Genomic DNA, 20,812 nt, shown 5'->3' on the forward strand with positions numbered 1-20,812 from the left:
AGTTTTTGCCTAAATCCCTCTCCTCTCCTCAAACCTCTCATCTTTTTCTACGGTCTTGTCCAGCCGTCTCCTGACCCCCCTGTTTGTCTTTTTCGTTTCCTTTTTTTTTTTTTGCTTTATCCTGCCCCCTTCATTCTCTTACCCTTTGCCTCTTCTCCCCCACCCCCCATTCCCCCTTGTCTTGTCTCCAGCGTCGTTCATTGATTATTAATCGCCTTGTGGAGCTGGAATGCCACACTGACACTCTCTAGACCAGCCACAGAAAGCTATTGACTAGAAGTTTGGTTCAAAGAAACCACAAGGGATTTTTTTCAAGGGTTGCTGAACTTGTCCTCACAGCTAAGGTTAGAATATAGATTATTCACAAACTTGGACAAAGTATGGATCAGCTGCAAAAGAAGCAGAAAAGTAACAATATGCTTAAGTTAATGGGGTATACAAGATGCAACTGGCTGAGGAAATTAGATATTAGGGACAAAGGATGCATGCCTGAGTTATGACTTCGTTGGTAAGGGCTGATTGCGGCACCATTTATTTGTGAAGATATTGTAGTTTAACGATGATAAAGGGCAAGAAACACAACACTTTATTTTTCGAGTCAGAAATGTCTTTATTCCTTAATACTAATACTGTGAAATACAGTGTTGCCGTGGTGCAAAGAGGCACTGTTGAAAAATAAACTGTAATATGTGCCAACTTACCAAGTTAATGTGTAATGGTTCAACAGCAAGCATAGCTGCTGACTGTAGCTACTAACTTCAATCAGAAACACTTCAGTAGTTTCTGGGATATATGTTGCCGATATCATTTCCATAAAGATAATTACTCTGGTAACCAAGTTGACCCTTTGTGTTAATATTTTCAATTAACTGTTGTGAGCCTTCTACACAGGGAGCAATTATTTACGGCAAACACATCAATGAATGAAGCAAAACATATGAAAATCTACTGAAATGTCCCATTTATTATGATTCCACATCAGTGATAGCCATGGCCCGAGGCAGTATGTCCGTACGTACACCTTGAGAGAATTTCTTCAAATTTGGCACAACCATCTACTTGGACCAGAGTGTGAACTGAGATTTCAGTCGTCAGAGGTCACTGAGTCAAGAATTCAATTGCCAATTATTAAAACTTCACACAGGGTTCACACAGGGCCAAAGGTCAACTTCACTGTGATGTTATTACATTCTGCAAAAATACATTCATGGCCATTAGTCAACCCCATAACTGAAGGAGAAACTGTGACCATATATTCAAAATGTGGCTGATTACTGAATTCGGTGACACTAATCTTGGGAGGACCACCTTCAAATTGTGCTGATTGCAGAGATCGTTCGAGCTGCCAAGTTGAAATGTGTGCGAAGAATTTGTAGCTTCTTTGCAGAAACATCCATATTTCAGGGATTGTATACTGCCATGGCTATGAATTTGTATTCTGTCAGATTTCATTATCTATTTAGAATATCTTTATTGGTTCAACATGTGAACACATTTTTGCAAAAACAGGATCCAAATTAAATTTACCAAGGCAGGAAGGCTAAAAACTAAAAGTGAGCTTTGATGAAAGCTGACTGGCCAAAGTACAATAATACAAAATACAAGCATCAAGGGGCTGCGAACAAAACAAGAGTAATCCAAGAACAAAAAAACTAAACTCAACAAGGTACAAGTCAGTATAACACAAGGTCCCAGGCTGCGAGCACAGGTAGAACATGACAGGAAGATCGGGACAGGGAACAGGCGAGAAACACTGGAGACACAGGAACAAAACAGACAAACCAAATAAGAGTGAGAGAAAAACACGGGCTTAAAAATACAGGGGGCGATTAACTGTTGAGACATAGGCCTACAGCTGTAGTCCTCCATAACCTCTTTAGCTTTGCTCATATAGAGCTTCAGGTGATTGTTGTTGAAATGTCAATAAAGTGCTAACTTCCAGTTCACCAACAACTGCACTTCGAACCTTTGATTAAAGTCTTCTCTACATGTTTTATATGAGTCTGGATGAACATTGATGCAAACTGCAACTTGACCGGAGTTCAGAGGCAAACAGCTGCAAGGCGGTAATTCTACTTTTATTTGCTCACAGATAAATTTTCAATGGGGGCTGTTCTGTGGGGTCAGCCAACAACAGCAAGCAAGTAACAGTAACTCCAGTGGTGGATTACCTTAATGTTAATGTCCTGCAGCTGCTGAAAAACACACAATGATTTCCGATCAAAAGTCCAAAAAACCCAAAGTCTCAGGGTAGTTTATCATTCCAAAGACAACTTAAGATGGAAATTCGAGAAGTCTAACAAATACTTAAATTACATATTTAAATGTCTGTTCACTTAAACTATGGTATATGTTAAGTTGATACAGACTAACAGTATTTACTGATTTATTCGTAGTGGACTACAATACAATTCTAGTTATAAATATATACTTTAAACTCTTTGGATGTTCTTCAGTCGACCTTGGTGTACCATTATATTAGCATGTACAATAAAACTGTTGTTTTGTTTGTCCACTTGCAGATCCTGGTCTTCATAAGTATGCCTCATTTTCTTAATACATAAAGTCAAGTCAGGTTTATTTCTATAGCCCAAAATCGCATTACATGCCCCAACGAGCTTCACAAACCCACTTTAGTTGTTTGAAGTTGGCAAATTATTTCAGGACAATAAAAGTGCAAAATTCAGTAATGACATTGAAAATCATCGTAAAAGTCGTCAAAAAAGAAGTGCTTAAAAACAAATAAGGACAATTTATGTAAAGTACCTCAGGAGGCACCACACATCTGATTCCTAAGTTGGCCTCACATTCTGGACTCAACCTCCCGTCAAAATGTATGAGAAAATGTAACTAATAAGGCCTTTAATCACAAACTGGTTCTGTTCAGACTGGTTCTGTTCACAGAGTATGGCAAGAAAGACTGAGTCAGTGTTCAGGTTTAGTTTTCATTGTCTCTATTGTTGTTGTGCTTTCAGGAGTTTGTGAAAAAGTGTTACTTTTGTTGATAACTGGATGATCTTGCTTGTTGAGAATAGAATAGAGAATAGAATAGAATAGCCGGTACAATGACAATGAAGGCTATTCTATTCTATTCTCTATTCTTGATCTGACAGAACATTGGCATTGTCCCAGCAGCTTTCTGACATGTCTCATATCTTTCGTAGGCTTACAGAATATTGGATACTCCTATTGCTTGTACAGATATATATATTTATTTATTTATTTATTTTTCTGTTTAAAACATCCAAGGTTGGTAAGAGAGTACGTCTGCATAAGCAGCACACGGTTTTGTATTGAAAAACTTCATACATCTGCCAGACCCTCTGCTATGGTAACAATCAACAAGTGTGTGGGCTTCAATGCCAGTGAAGCTTTGAAAGGACTAAAAGCCCCAAAGTTTTTCCAAAATCAAGATTATATGGTGTTGCGCTTTAGTCATTTCTTTGGAAAATGAAGGTGTTTGAGTTGGTGTTTCACGCCTACAAACAGACACATGCAGAACCCGAACTCTGTCTTCTGTGTGCAGAATCAGGTCTGTGTATGTAATTGGGTTTAACTCTGTACAAACTACTGCGTATCAACCTCTGTTCACTAATGTCTGTCTACATGAAGGTTTCAAGTGCTTTTCTCAAGGCATAATATGACAGAGAGGTTACTCTCGTCTGTGATCTCTCAAGAGTCATTCAACTCTTCCCTCAATTACCCTCAATTTGAATAAAACATATAAGGTATAAGATGGCCAAGCTGCTACATGCACCTCTTCACATATCAGACTGGTTATCACTCAGTTTTCTGCCGGTTGTTTCTGCTCAGTGCTGGCCTAACCGGAGCAATTTGGGGTTCAGAGTCTTGCACATGAATGGTTGGACACATGGACTGTAGGAGCAATATGTAAAAGAAACTTAGATTTTAGTGAAACACCAAACAGAAGACAAGTGGGCCTTCGTGGGAAACTATTTTTCCCTTTTTCCGAAAAGACGAACATACCTTCCTTCTTACAGAAATGTCTATTATCCGCTATACACGTATGTGGTGACTGATGTATGCAATACACATATCTCATACAGTATATGTTGTGTAATGGACCCGCAGCCAGGATTAAGAAGGAAACATCAGTCTCTTAACAAGGGCAAATCAGACGGTGGAGCCATCTCTGTTGCCCTTACCATTTCCATGTGTAGAAACCTTCGTCTCAATTAGCAGTCAGTCTGCTAGATTCAGAGGATTGAGGAGAGAGGGACAAGAGGAAGGAAGAGAAAGACAACTAGGACATAATAACAATGGGAATGAGAATAACAGGTGCCCAGGAAAATAAACACACCTTTATCCAGGATGAATTAACGCTGTGAAGGACAAACAGCAGCTCTGGTAGCCTACAAACAGCAGTGAGATAAGAGTGCAGTCAGGCTGATCAGGCCCCGCTGCCCATAACAATTACTGAGAGATGAAATAAACAACACACACACACAACTTAAGCCTTATCATATGACAGCCTCTACTGTGTTGTTAATAGCATTATTGTGTCATTTTTTTGCTTTGAAGAATCGAAGTATAGAGAAAGGTTTTTCCTGCATCCCCAACATATGAACCTTTTTATATCATGGCTGGTGTTAATATTAGAAAAACTGACAAAACACTGAGGGCATGACATTTTTGCTTTGTATTAACAGTTTCAGGATAATGCGTATTTTGATACTGTTTTGTTTTTACATGAGAATCAATGGTTTTCACAGGATTTCACAGGCAATCAGTTGCCATAAGAATACACATTTCCATTAGAATAAAGAGACGAGAGGAATAAGATCCAAAATAAACCTTGTGGAAGTCCGTATGACTTCTGTAACACTGGATTCACCTGAGTTTCAATAGAAAACTGTCAGGTTTTCTGTATATTTTTTTCTCACTGTTCGGCTTCATTCTCAGTTTGTTATTTATTTTTTGCTTTTTTTGTATTTCTCTCCAGGTGAGGTGTCAAGAGAGGCAGGAGGAAGTCTGACATCTCTGTTGGTTCAGCCCATTTCTGCCTTCCTGGCAAAGACCTTGCTGTCCTCTTCATCTGCAGGGCAGGGAGACTCCTGTGTGCCTCTATCCATGCCTCCCAATGCAGGTGAATACACAGAGTACAGTGTGATGGAATTGCTGCACCAGACTTGGATAACAAACCGACCAAATATTAGAAATTATTACTGTGTGCGTGATTAATGTACAGAATCTAAAGTGTAAGACTGACGGGAAGATCTGTGCTACGTTTGTAGTGATACAGGTGGAGACAGATGGAGACACTTTGTGTAGTTTGTAAAGTGCTTTCAAGTGTTTTTGATTATCTGGGTGGTGGGATTTACTGTGAGGCATCACCTGAGGTGCTCAAATATCAGGGAGGAGTCTGTGGTACCACTTTTCACCCTCCCAGGATTTAATAAAAAATAAAAACAAAAAAAAGAGCAAAGGAGAGAGAATAGGCTGCCTTCATCAGCAAATATGATAATTCAGGTGTGTGCCTATCTCAGGTGGCTCTAGTTTCTTTCCAGGAATCCCTGAACCCCCCAGGAGGAGCAGGAGGACGTGGACTGGATTATGTTTTGAGTTTATTCTAAAATACAAAAGAAATTCCATCAAGTATTTGGCACGATAGCAGTCTTGATCATATAATAGTCTGTCACACTGATATCCTGCTGCTTTCAATTACACGCTTTGTAGGGATTCCTTTCAATCATATCATCTGCGATGGGGCATGTCGCTGTTAAAAGAACATACAAATGCCCTTCTTTGAGTCAATTCAACAATTAACAACAAAATTACCTGCATATGTTTTTAAAATTTACCTGGTAATAGTTTCTAAACTCCAGTGGACTTAATCAAAGCCTTGCATGTAACCAAAAGTTGACTTATTTTTTAACTTGTGTAATGGAAGTTACCAAACGTATATACTTATTTTAACCCAAACCAGGATCTTTTCCTAAACCTAACCAAGTATGTCTGTTGTCACAGTCCTGTTTCATAATGTTAAAACTTAATATGCTAAATGTTTTATCAGCAAACATTTATTTGAAAGTCTACCTCATCCAGTGCTGATCCAAATGATATCATATTATTCTGCCACTATGAATGAATTTAATTGTAGTAGCAATAGAACGTTAATGGTTCTGTTGGCAAAAGCAATTCAAAGTAGTATTTGTTATAATATCATTAGCAGCAGTAATAGTAGCAATTAGCAGCAGTAAAAGTCTCCCTGCTAAAAAAGCTTTGTCCTCTAAAGGCCCAGATATGTTTCATTTATATAACTTTGTATGATGTCTCACAGACTGCTGCATGGTGGGAACCATTTAAACCCGAACCATGATATTTGTATGGCCTGAACAAAGTTGTGTTGTGCCAAAACCCCAATGGACCTCAATTATTGTGGTATCAGATCAGACAACAGGGTGTAGGTGGAGCCCAGTGGAGACCAATAGCGCCATCACATCAGAAAACATATGTGTCATTCTGGAGGGGAGATACAACATATTTCGACTATTTAATTTGTTGACAGATTGTACCACGTAATGGCAACAGTAAATGTTTTGGAGGCTTTCCAACTTTTCCGAGCCAAAAAGTAAAAGCTCTTAGAGACTTCAGCCCAAAGCGTTTTGGTATTGAGCTTCAAGAGCCCACATCTTTTTGACCCTAAGTGCGGATAAAGAAAGAGCAAGAGGTATAAAGGTAAGGAGGCATGCAGAGATAACATTTAGTCCATACGTTACAGGCAGTTGTACCTGTCGCCCAGCAGGATGGCCAGTGACTCGTGTAGAAGGCTGCTCTCACTCCATTATTTCAACTCTGTCCTAACACTGTGCACTCTAAAGTCCACGCAAAAAGATTAGAATTCATAGGAGCTTTATATATAGACCTGCTCTCTAACCCTTCTTTTATTACATCCCCCTTTTTTTATTGTAGTTTTACTTCATCCCCACTCTTGTTATTTTGTGCTGTTTAATTACACAGACTACTTTTACTGCGGTACGGTTTTGATTGCCTTGAAATGTGACTTGGGTTCCCGGGTGCACCTCATGGTCAGTTCATCATAAATGAGATGCGGTTGTTAATTAACCTATGGCGAATGAGGTGAGAGAAGAGATGCAGGGACAAGCTCTTACAGTAGGATCTGCCGAGACCTTTCCTGTGCACAAAAGAAGAATGATTAGTTAATGGAGGGATTAAATAAAAGAGATACTGTCTTGTGATTGGGGTTTCAGGTCGGCGAAGACAAACACTAAAACAAGAGGGAATCAGGGCAGGACATCACAGACCCTCAGGGCAAAATGACCATAAAATCCTTGTGAAGAAATATCAGTGTGTAAGAGCAAACCTACATATGAGGACAGAAATAAGGAAGTTCAGTGGTGTCTGTACCAGCAAAAGAAGTCATTTTAAGCAACCCACATATAAATTAAAGCAGAAAATGTTGAGAAAAAATAAAAAAGAAAGATGTAGCAAGGGTTTAATTTCCTCTGCTGCAGGGAGATGAATAGATGATAAGAGGGCAGCCGGGATATTTTCCCCTTCATCTGAACGGGAGGCTGCTGGGTAGAAATTTAGAGGGAAAAAAAAGCCAAACAGGAGGAAGGAAGATAGAGGTGAGGAAGGTGATAATGGTGTTGGAGGAATGATTTAAGGGCTGGTTCAACCAAATATTAAAAAAGGCACATTGTCTGACCTACCACTGGTGATATCTTATCATGCTTTTAGTTTTATCTTTTCAGGTTTCTAAGATATGTAGCCCTGAAGTTTTCTGCTACAATGCCACTACAATGGAGGAATGTAAAGTGCATTCGTGGTTCTCACGGCATTGTTTGAACAACACTCACCATCCCGCCATTCTTTGAGGCTGTAATTTGTACTGCAGTGTTTTGGGTGAAGGCTTTAGGGCTTGCCGAAAGGTAATCTCTTTTTATCACAAACATTATTCTGATTGGGAGTTAGTAATTTGTCAGGCCGAAAATGATTGTTTTGTTTACCTCTGTGTAAGAATTATGATGATAGGTTCCAGCTGCTGACAAGGTTTGTGAGCCAATAGTATAACGCTCCCTTTTAAATATACACATGTCCACTTGTTTCAACGACATTGCTAACCTGTTGATGTTTAGCAGGTATATTTTCATCCTTATGGCGGTGCCACAGGAAACAGCAAGGCAACAAAGTCATTCGAAACCTCGCTGTGAACAGTAAACTACTTAAAGAAATACAAAATGGTAGCAGAAATGTCAGAACCTGGCAAATAAAAAACAAACAACAATTTGCATGGCGAGAAACCCCGAGAGGTTAGTGACAAAAGTTGTTGTTTGTTGATGAAGTCAATAACCCATCTGCTCAACTACATATATTCTGTGTTACTTCCTGGTCAAACGCTCATTTACAGACTGCACTTTGCAAAGTACAGCCTAAGGAAACTTAAGTGTGGGAAAGATTTGTATAAAACATCACACCACCTCCCCTCATGCATCTGAGAGAAAACAGTCATTACAGACGGTTGCTTGCCAAGAACCTTAAACACAGGTTGCATTCATGGTTGCTTTTCCATTGCGGACACTCTCTGACTGTCATATCAGATACAGTTATATGTGTCTCGCTCTTGGCTCTCACTTTCAAGTCCATACAAAGCCTCTACATGCGTCCAACACTTGTGTCATCTATGACATTTTTTTGCTACAATGTCAAAGGATCAGTGCGATGATCTTTGGCCTGATCCAATTTGCCACTACTACACTGAGGCTACCACTGATAGTAGTATCGGCATATTGAGGTGTGTGTTAGATGACATATGTGTGTAACAGACTCAGAGACAGACAGAGGGAGAGATGAGATGGATGTAGTATTATGGGGTGATTCCTGCTTTCGAGAGCATAAATCCCCTCTTATCTGAGTGCCATTGTCGCAGGCCTCTACCACACTGCCACCTTCTGCTCCTTCACTCAACCACTCTGAGCCCTCCGTCTTGCACTTGAGCCTCCACTCACTCCTCTCCCCGCCTCCATCCTTCGCCATCAGTTTTTTGGGGGGGAGCAGAGGGGGTCATCATTTCTTGTCGCCAGCATGTTTCCCCCATCGCACGTGTGCTCAGTCTGTCCATTTCCATTTATTCCCCAATAAATCCAAGCAGCTGGTCACTGACTGGAACACTGCTTTCTGCTGTTTCCCATGTTGCACAGATAACAGTCACGCACACAGACAGACAGGTCGTCACTGTTATGCACCCATGCTTCCTGAGTGTGTCACACAGACAATCAATGATGCAGCCCCCTCCAAAATACCAGTGGCCAAAGCCATGAGCACAATTGATCCTTCAGTGTAAGAGAGGCGGATTGCGCATGTGTGTGCGTCTTTTGCAGTGGTATTGTTTTTAGTTGTGAGCTTTAATCCCATGGTGTTACTGCTATTTCAGAACATTTCTGTGGTATTGAATTGTGTGAGGTTTTTCTTTGAGTCAGATTGTTTTATGATTGTCTTTTATTGACACTTTTGGCCACTTATAGATTTGTAGACTCTTGTCTAAGTGGTAGGTGTCTGGCAATGGATATCCTTTGTGTGACACTAGATCTAAATTGTGTGTCAGAAGCCATTTCAGTGCCGGCAGAGGTACTGTTTGTTTTGAAATACGCATTTCGTGTGAGTGTGTGAGTGTGTGTGTGTGTTTATCCCCGCTCTCTGAAGATGGGTACCTGTGTAGACCGAGCTTAATGTACATCCAACGGTTCTGCAAGCTAGGCTTCTTTTTGAAGTGTTTCCATTACATCAAATGAGTACGAGAGAGGCAGAGAATGGGCGCGAGAGTGGGAGAGAGACAAAGGCGGAGACAAAGAGAGAGAGCGAGAGAGATGTAATCTGTCTCCAATCGATTGGCTGCACCTCTGACCACTCTTGGGATCCCACTATCATTTGTTTCCATCTGTCTGCCTCCTTTCATTTTTTTTCCCACTCTCTTTAATACCTTTTCTCCTTATTTTTTTTCTCTTTTAATTCCCATTCAATTAAGGGCCGGTTGTATTGGCTGGCCATTGGTTAATTGCTCAGGGGCCCTCCACGGAGATCGCCAGACCTTAACGAGATGACGCGGTCGACTTCACAGTACTCTGAGCAACCACGTGTGTGTGTGTGTGTGTGTGTGTGTGTGTGTGTGTGTGTGTGTGTGTGTGTGTGTGTGTGTGTGCAACTTTTTGCATCTATAAATGTATAGCATTTATCAGTATATTTCTTTGTCCTTGCTCTGCAACACACAGGCAAGCAAAGTATACTCCTGCATGCATAATGTTCCTGTCATTATCATTCTTTCACACATATTTTTGCCAGGAAGCTCATCTTGTAGCATTGCAATATCGTACAAAAACAATTATTGCACAACTGGAAATGTCCTTGTACCCACTACAAGTTAATATCGCTAATACCCCGACAATAACTAGCCACCAACCACAAACTAAATAAGTAGCACCTACCAGCCATTTACCATCCATCTGCTCCACACACGTGAACAACATGTCTGAACATGAAGCAGATATCAGCTCTCATTCTGAAATGGAGAGTGATGATTAACAAAATATCTGCAGAAACAAGCGCCAAAAATGCAAATACAGCAATGTCATAAAACATATCCAAGCAATTATTATATACTTAATAATAAAGCACACTTCAAACAGGTGGATATATCGACTGTTTGGTCAGGTTCAGTACATTTCTCCTTGTTGCTTATCCTTTTTTTTTCTTTTTTTTTGCATTCGCATAATTATTTGCAGGAATGTGGAAATACCATCTCAGCGTTTATGTTTCAGAGTCGTGCATGTGGCTGAATTCAGTGTTTCACCTTGATTAAACACCCTCTTTGTTCCCTTATGTCTGTTTATATATGTGTTCACGGTGCCCGCCTCTCTCATCTTTTTCAGCCCTTTTAGATTGATTAATTCACTGAACACACCCTGTCCCCATCAGGCCTCGGGGCTTTGGCTCTGACTCTATCTGAGTGGTCTGTCTGTTGACCAGACAATTACCCAGCTAGTCAATCACTACCTCTAAGGGGTGTTACAAGACCCTGTTTACTCTGGCAAGGCTGATGGATTGTACTCTGAATTAACACACTCGCACACAGGCGTACACATACACACACTTTCCTGCTGCCTCCAGCCTAATGTTCTTGCTTTTCATCCAACTGGAAGTCGGAATCTTCACTAAAGTGTAAAAGGACTTTGCTCCATGACTCGGAGTCACAGTGCCCTGCCAACACATCATAAACCACCACTTAAGCTTTTTGATTGGCTACGTTGGCTCATCTAAAACCATTACATTTTTATTTGTGGTTAATTATGGTCTCCTGATAGACCTTATTGACAATAAAATAAGTTTCCCACAGCTCCTAAAAGTTACCCTTCACATTAACTGAGCTGCACTTTAGGTTTTTCATGGCTTCTGTGAAATACAAAGATTTGTTACCGTTCAAACACAAGAGCATCAGTGAGGTGAGCCGCTGATCCGAGCCCTGGGTCCGAGTCCTGTCTTAATGTCAGAGTCTTCCACACCAAACTGGAAAACCATTTTTGTATGGACCTGGATGTGTGCGTGACGGTAAGATCATTCACAAAACTGGACGCTTTAAAATTCTGCAAAAACACATTTCTCCAAATGTGGAAGGTGTCTCGCCCAAAACATGAAAAACAAACCCTAAATCAAAAGCACACAAAAATAATGTCTACATACTTTAGGCCACAATGTTTATATAAAGGTAATGGCATAGATAGATTAGTTATTTTGGGGTCTGAGGTCGATCTTTACATTTTTTTAAATCGTACACTACATGTATTTAATGGTATGGGTGTCATTTAATCCTTTCTGGTTCTATATATGACACTCACTGCCACTAGACATCACACCGGAGCACCAGTATCTCAGACAAAAACAAACCGGCACGTCTGCCACACCTCCCTCCTCACCACAAACAGCTGTTTATCCTTGTTCCCAATGCCACCAGACTACACTGACAAAAAGAGTCATTTTACCCTGCAAATAATCATAAAACACACTCAAAATCACACTTAACTCCACAAAAGCAACAGCTGAATCCACCAAAATTGCTGGGTCCATTTTCAACGCTTCCAGCAATCACCAGCTCTGGTTGGGACTAAATGAACCCTCAATTTAGTGAATTACGGAGATATTCTGGTTCTACGTGTTGGTTTTCCAGCTATACTGAGCTAAGTAAGCTACTCTGCTGAGTGACCTAAACCTACAGTATGTAACGTAACTGTTAGCTTGCTAGTTACACATCTCACGCTAGCTAAAACATGTAAACAAGTAAAATTCTGCTTTAGGCGGCTTTGAGTACTTTGTTGGGCAAAATCACAGCTGAAGAATGGAACTCATCTGTGCCTGAGCTTCCTTCTTTGTCTCGCTTCCTCCTCTAAACTTTCCAAAAACATGCAATTCTTTCTATCTTTCTCTCCGCCGTCTGTCTCTCTGTCTCCCACTCAGAACTAATGCCGAAAGTGAAACAAATTTCCGTGGCAATTACATTGCGAGGCCACGGAGGGAGAGGGCGAGCGAAGCAGAACAACTTGAAATGGCTTTATAGAAAAGACTCCCAGGCCCTTTAATTACACCGCTATTGATTGCTGTGTGCAGGTTTCTCACATTCACTTACAGCTTTTTCTTCTCAACTCCGCTTTTAATACCCTGCAGATAACAGCGTGAGATGCTTCCGATTTTAGACACTGTGATTATCGTCTCTTTTCATTAGATGGCATTTATGGTTTTAATGGCGGGGAGGGGATGGGGATATGTCGTTATAACAGGTTGTATTTTTAAAGTTGTTGATGTCACCGATGAAATATGAATCATGCGATGTGTGTGATGTTGCTAGAAGGTGGAAAGATGAAGGACAGAAAAAATCTCTCCGTTGAACCAGCAGGAAAAAGAAAACTCACCAAAAAAATGACGGTCATCTTCAATTAGACATAAACCTGTTTGATTACATGTTAGATTTCTTGATGAACAGTTTATCAATACATGCAGTGTCTCTGGCTAGTATCATAAAGAAGACTGTTGGTGGGAGGGAGAGAACGAGCATTGGCTTTGCCCAAAGTTAGATTAGGAAGAAGCATCAGCAAACCATAGTAGCTAGTAGAAGTAGAGTCAGTGCTCCATTAAGCTAAATGCACAAGTCATGTGCTCACAGTGACACTGCTAACATGCATGCAGGTGTAATGTTTGTCATGTAAATTCAGCATTAACACAAAGCGCAGCAGAGGCCGTCATCACTGAAAACATAGACGTGAGGTCTGTAGCATTCTTCTCACCAAACTCTCCAAAATGATTGACTTTGTCTCTGAGCAAACCTTCATCAGAGAGGAGGCGCATCAGAAAACAGTTAAAAGCATTTCCGTGAGAATAATGTAGGTTGTTTTGGATGTACCGTTTGAGAATTTTAGTAAGAGGACTTGTTGGAAAAAGTTCTTTTTTACTGGGTCAGTCATGTGTGATGTTCCTCGGAGCAGACAGGGGTTAACTATCTTGTTTTCAGAGAGTGAAAGGCGGTGCGAGGGGAGGACCTGTCTGTCTAACCGGTCTGCCACACTGCTGCTTACAGGGGAAATCATGAATTCCATCAGTAGGAAATGGAGCAAAAGCGCCGTAACATCGCACCTTTGGCCACGTCACTATTCATTCGAGTGAAGCAAGGACAGCTTTCTGCTGGTTCGCTGTTATTTTATGAGAGGCAGATATTATTCGATCTCTAAGAGGGAGTATGGAAATCTATGAAAGCTGGAAAAGGAAAATCAGACATCTACTTTAGTCCCTGTAAATATTTCCATAAACTCTCAAAACTTAACTCAGACTCACCCCTTACCTGTAGCGGCAGCGCTATCTATGAACCCATTCATCATGAGGCGGAATTACTCGATGACAAATGTCTCTCGCTGCTCTCTGTGCACACGTCTGCAGAGTGAATACACAAACGGGCCACATGTTCCATCCCTGCTCTTTAGCCAAAGTCATTTGTGCCAGTGTCAAAAGTGATAAATGGGTTATGTGGCGCCTATGAGAGAAAGCAGTGAATTTTTATAATGTATTAAACAGGAACGAGAGGAGGGCGAGGAGACAGGCAGGGAGGGACGAAGGGCGGGAGCGGAGCGGGGAAAAGTGGGCTGTCATGCTGTAGCGCTGTGCTGTAGGCAGGGGACCTCTGTCACACACGGTTTGAGCGCCGGCTTCACATCTTCACTGGCAGCTCGTCTGTATTTCCCTCAGATATCCAGCCATCAGGCCCCCAGGAGCTCACAGCCGTCCAGCAAGGCAGCAGAGCTGGAAGACGCAATATCCAGTGACTGCCCTGTCAGATGCATCGTACAGGCACTGTACAGTGTGTGTGTGTGTGTGTGTGTGTGTGTGTGTGTGTGTGTGTGTGTTTTGGTATCTTTGTGAAAGCCGCCAGTTTTACGTTTGAGACCTTCACATGAAGGACATTGTTTCTCTTGGAGGTCGTTTTGATCCTCCCTCGTTTCTCAATCAATTTAAACATCAGATGAAAACACGGAGATGTTTTCAGTGTTTCTGACCTTGATGCATTGCAATGGCTTAAAAAAAATGTGAAAACACATTTCCTTCTTCAGACATTTTTTCTGCGTCTTCTGAAACCTGTGAATCCGTCACATAGCTCGCATTTTGATCGCGGCTCTTCTCAATCAAAAGGAGTGTCGGTGCATCCACCACATACTTGAACTGAATAGCTGAAGGATCGATGGTCAGTGACTCCTAAGACAACAAAAACTAAAGGACAACCTCTCCCAAAACGACATGAACAATAAAATGCACCTGTGGTAGGCGTCCTGAACATTGAACGGTCGCAGTTTCAGCACTCATCATTGACTTTTTCTTTCTACAAGATATGAACAGCATCCACCCCGTTCTTCTCCCTTATGCAGACTTTGCTGCTCTTTATTCTACTTCACCTGACTTCCTCCTTTGCTGCCGAAGCATTTACTGCTGCCACTACAGTTACCCGCTTAGCAACAAACCTAAATCTGGGTTGCAATAATCTGCTTACACAGTCGACCCACATGGTCGTGTTTCTGGTCAGGGCTGAGGCATTACTGGCATCCTCGGGCACAGACTGTGATGATGTGCATCCTTGATCCTCCATCCATGGTCAGAAACACTGCCCTGTACTTCTGTACTTTATTTTACTCCCATTTACGGGGAAAATTCAGTTACCATGCCTGTCTTTCTTATTTGTCAGTCCAAGTAGGAAACTAATTCAAGGTTTCTCAAACCACATTCATTTTTTAGAGAACATACAGTTTTGCAAAGGATATACAAATACTTCCTCTCCACTCAGAGAAGGAGACGGTCCCAGAAGCATCTCATTGTAAAGCTTAAGTTTGTTGTTATTTTTATGTATTTATTTATTGGTTTATTTTAGCAAGGACAGTGTAGATGAATTAAAAGTTCCTGTAAATGCCCAGAGTTAACCAGAAGGCTACTTTCCATCTGTTGTCCCCGGACAGATGTACTAAGTCAACCTAAAGTAAACTACAATACAATACACAATGTTAAAATGTTAGACTAGAAAACAGAATTATTACAATGAAGACAAAGGATAAATATACAACAGTTATACATTACACAAATGCTTAGTTAAGACAGAAACTTAAAACACCCACACACACTCTCTCTCTCTATACACACACACACACACACACACACACACACAGCAAGGTGGCAAAATGGAAGCAGGTGGCATCAAGGTGAGTCACGCACTAATTGTGAAATAATCACTGAGCCTAAATGTTTTAATGCTCACACATCTGATTGTGTATGAACCATTTTTTCAGATAGAATTTAAAAGACGGATATAAGTCCAAGGAGGACTTGAGGATTGCTGTTCATTCTCCCTTCATGTTATCCCAGCATGCATTATCATTATAAAAATCACGTTATCACAGTGTGTAACCTAAATGCATTGGTGGCTATGCAGTACAGCTTACCACTGGCCACACTTAGATCCTCATATCTGCTTGTCTTATCTTGATTCGGGGATAATGGCGCGACTGGCTAGCTACTCCTGTTGTTAAACATACTGCCAGATGTGATGTTGTGTTTGTAATGCTAGCATTACATTCACTATCTGGCTAATAATAAGCCAAGGGGTGAGTAGAATAGCTTTTTTATCCCTGGTTGCTAAGTTGTATCTAAGGTTCACTGTATTAAGACGTAACAAGTTATTGGATTGCAATAATTGTTCTAGCTGTTAGTCAAACCACCAGATGTTGGTACAGAAACGGAGTTATGGCTTGTTAAAGTGAATATTTTGTTCACAAATCATATAGAGATGTAAACAATTGTTATAACTGTAATTATCTCTGGTCAATGAGATGTCCAATATCTGTAATTATTGGACTGATTTGCAGTTTGAACATTGTTTTTCTGGAAACACAAAACCTGCTTTTTAATTGTTTTTATTTGACTGGCATAATGAGGAAACAATTGCGTTGAACCTGAAAAATGCTCTCTGTTGTCAAATGTTATCTATTAGCAGATTTCATTTATTTTTCCCAGAATGTTAGAGAATTCATTTCCCTCCTACTTATGACTTCTCTGCAATAAACGAATGACTGTCTGGATTTGAAAAACAGATGAAAGTAATCTAAGCAGCCAAAACATTTCAGACATAACATACTTTGCAGCGTATTTGTAGTATAAAACATGTTTCGTAGGAGATAGGGTTCAAATATAATCACTACTTTAAGGACAAAGTGGCTGCTGACTGGATGAATCAGTCAGTGCTGCCGGAAACTAACCAGTTGATTGGCTGGAAGCTGGACTTATTTTTTCACCCTGCATATGAGCAATCACACACAGCGGAAGATTTTCACTTACCACTGCTTTGCTCTGATTTTTAGTTTGCTTTTCTCCCAGTCTGGAAGGCTTAAGCTTAAACAGTCTCTTTGACAGAGCCTGTGAGCTGTGCTTTTTCTCATTTATTCTCTCTCTGGTTGATTACTAACAAAATACCGGGTTCAGTATCCTCCTGTATCACCACACTGGGGACAAATTTGGATTCAATATCACTCAACAGCTTTAAACTGGCCAAAGCTGGTCAAACAGAATCATGTTCCAGTCACAGGTATTTTGAAGAAGGTCTTGTCTTACCCACTGAAGCTCATCTTAGAGTCTGTCTTTTTTTTTCCTAGAACGAAAGAAGATCACTCTGACTGTCGGAAACCAGCTGTCCTACAAGAAAATCTACAATGTTGTGGGATACCTGAAAGGAAAAAGGAACCCAGGTGTGTACATACAGTATGCTTTAACATCTTGTTGTATAGCTGCTTGTCTCAATATGTCAGTATTTGAAAAGGGCAGTGACAGGCAGAAGTATGACGGTGCCATGCATTCCCTCAGTCATCCAACTCAACCATCTCATAATCTGGATTTGGTTTGAATTCGTCAAAAACTGACACGCTGAGATTGAAGGTAGGGTCGGCCGCCATCCCGAAGCGTCAGTTTTTGATGAGTTCAGAATGAGACTCAAAAATGTTCAAATAGGACCTTTAAATCTAGTTTTAGTCACCCAAAAAAGATGCCGTCTGAGTTTAGCGTCAGATATTCTGACAATTCTGAAAATTAAGTGGCATCCAACAATAATATAATTGGTTCCACTTCCATAATGGTCTGCCATCATCAGCATGATCCAGGATGTGTTTGAATAAAAAAAAAAAAAAAAAAAAAAAAAAAGTAATCCTACTACAGTGCAGGAACAGTTTAAAAGAAGTAGGTGTACCAGTCCAGCGTTCCACAAATACTCTTAGTCTGAGGTGTATGTTAGATAGAGGAGGCGCTAAGAATGACTCATCTCACTGTGTTCATGATAAGACATCGCTCTCGCTAATAAGCTTCAAAATGGAACAAAAGAAAGAAATCCCAAAATACAGCAAAGGACGACCTGCGAAACACTGCTGAGGATAACAACAACAACTGAGGATGTTAGATAAGTATCTAACAATCCAAACCTGGAATAAAGTTGACATTGTTACAAGGATATGTTACATTTCTATGTTTCATTGGTAGCCAATATGTTGGAACTTGATGTTTCTTTATGTATGTTCATGTTGTGACAATGCAGTGGTTGAGGTCTGGTTCGATGTAGGTGCATAATCATCTTGGTAAGGCTTAGTAAAAGTCTCATCGTCTCACCTGGCTGTCACCCCACTGCCATCCACTCCTTCTCCATATAACAACCTCCACACTTTTAATCTGAGCAACATCGCTTCAAAAATGATGATATTATAAGTAGAAAGTGAACAAACATAACATATTCATTGTTTGCAGTATTGCACAAGGCCAGCAATGTATTCTGGTGACTGGGCTGTCAATAAATAATAGCCAGATGAATACATCAGTCATTAATGGACCATGCATATTTTAGGCTGTTGGACACATATTATGAAAAAAGGCAAGACACAAACCCACAAGACGGGCTCTGTGTTTACATTAGCATGTTAATGACTTAAGATGAGGCTACCCATAAGAGAAACTCAGTAAGACTGTGTGTGTGTGTGTGTGTGTGTGTGTGTGTGTGTGTATGGTGACTAATAAGCTTGCTAAGAATGCATCCTTGTCCTCGTAAAGGTGAATGATTTCTACTTGTCTTTGTCTCTCATAGTAAGTGGAATCTTTCAGGGTTTTGGTTGGGGGAAAAATGTGCTGTTTCATTATTTCACATAGCTCATTATTTACTCATATTTTACACAACAAAGCAGTCAGTTGTATTTATTAGAGTTGAATTAGTCAATGGATTTAAAAAATATAGCAGGATACTATTCTGGAATGAACATACTTGTATGTTGCAGCCCAAGTGGAGGAAATCTTTACCCCATTGAAACACTGATTTTTCTGGCCACAAAGCGGCAGAAGAACTTATTAAAACCATGATAGAAATGGTAAAGCTGTAATTAGCCAACACATCCTCGTGCCTAAACAACTGAATAGGTCAATTAACATATTACCGTCCCCATGCATCGCACCAGCGACAGGCGTACCGGACATACAGGAATGTTGTAGTTCGGTTGTGCTAAGGCGAGGAAACTACTTGGTTAGGTTCAGGAAAATTATGACTAAATATCGTCGTCAACGAACCTTTATCACGTGACGGAAACGAGATGAGACGCAACGTAAATGGTGGTCATGTGACGAAAACTATAATCAAATATATAATGCAATATTGTTGACGAATAAAAACGGGACTAAATGTGGTTTACAAAATAAAAACTCTGCTAAAGTGTCTCTTCATTTTCGTTGACCAAAACGAGATGAGACGAAATGTAATAACGTTATTTCGTCTCGCTATTATTATTATTTTGCAATATTTCTGTTTCCCGAGTCTCAGTTCAGGTGCTGCATCAGGTCGCACTGCACAGACGCAGGCGACATCTCTTCCTCAATCCCCACCCGTGCGGCATTATAAAGAAGATGCAGCTGCGGTGGCTTAACGTTAACGATAACTCAAGACACAGAGAAAGGGAACGATGGCCGACCAGCCAGGGTTCGGTGTTGACAGGCGTGTTCGTTTGTTTGAGAGGTGAAAGTAGACAGACCAATAGAGAAGACAGACTACGACGTACTGTTAACTATTTAATAAGAAGAATTGTATCATTAAGCAAAAAGCTTGATCAAGGACTTTCTCTGTTTGAAAAATCGCAGGCAGCAGAGCCCTAAGCAGCAACGCTGTTAACTGCAACCAGTCGCCCAGAAAAAGATGCAGAATTTCAGCATGTAATACATTATATATTGCCCTCCGGTGACCCCTGTCAGTCTAAACCCGCGGACAGTTTATAATCATGCTGTTATAATGTGTAGTGATTGAGATACTGACCCACCAAACATCCTGGAAAGTGACAAAGTTACGTTTTTCGCTCTAAATTACTGGGGGAAAGTTCACCGAAGTCTCGGTCTAGAAGGCTGATTTATTTTCATCACAAACACCCGGTGAGTTAACGTTTTTTGCCCGTGACAGACACTGTTTTTAGGGCAGAAATGTGAGGAAGAGTCGGGAGGACGGACGCTTCTCCACAAACCTGACAGTCGGCCAGCGTATGTGTGTGTATGAAAATAAAACAAGTAATACATAAAAAATACAAATAAAAAAGAAAATAAATAGAAAAAAGAATAATGAATAATAACATGAGGTGTGTGTGTGTGTCTGTGTGTGTGTGTGTGTGTGTGTGTGTGTGTTGCTGTTACCAAATGACATTGGCCTATGAGGGGAGAAGGGTACGACATAGCAAATGCAAGAAAAGTACACAGATAGAAATTGCATGACTAAAAAGAGACTTAAGTACAATTTTCATTGACTAAAACTAGACTAAAATCTCATCAGTTTTCGTCGACTAAAACTAGATGAAAATAGTCATGGATAATTCTGACTAGAATAAGACTAAAATGCTCAGACTTTTAGTCGACTGAAACTTGACGAGACTAAAAAGAGTATAAACGTGACTAAAACTAATAACTAATAAATTTTTATGCACCCAGAAGACACAAAGTAACACAGGATTTATTTAAAGTCTTTTATATAAAAGCCTGTTTTATCTTATGAATCCAAACGCCCCCTTTTTTGGAACCCTTTTAGCTCTATTTTTGGTCTCCACCAACTTCTCAGGGAATTATCTGCTCTTGCTAGAAAATTCTCCATTATGTTCACCAACCAGAGTCTGACTTCTGACGCTTGGTAGATCACGTACAGCTTTGTTTCTGAAGACTGTCTCCTACTGCTGCTGGAAAATGGTAGCAGAGGGTAGAA

At 40.5% G+C, this 20,812-nt stretch overlaps 1 protein-coding gene across 9 annotated transcripts in view; it reads left to right on the forward strand.

Annotated features, from left to right (window-relative positions):
* Window positions 1–20,812, forward strand: part of naaladl2 (N-acetylated alpha-linked acidic dipeptidase like 2) — a 422,647-nt gene that overhangs the window by 274,158 nt on the left and 127,677 nt on the right. For all 9 annotated transcript variants that reach the window (XM_030432206.1, XM_030432202.1, XM_030432201.1 and 6 more), the window contains 2 exons: window positions 4,964–5,107; window positions 17,208–17,300. In XM_030432206.1, the coding sequence (XP_030288066.1) occupies window positions 4,964–5,107; window positions 17,208–17,300 (237 nt within the window). The remainder of the gene's footprint in view (window positions 1–4,963; window positions 5,108–17,207; window positions 17,301–20,812) is intronic.

Source organism: Sparus aurata, chromosome 11 (genome assembly GCF_900880675.1).
Source record: "Sparus aurata chromosome 11, fSpaAur1.1, whole genome shotgun sequence".
Classification (NCBI taxonomy): Eukaryota; Metazoa; Chordata; class Actinopteri; order Spariformes; family Sparidae; genus Sparus; species Sparus aurata.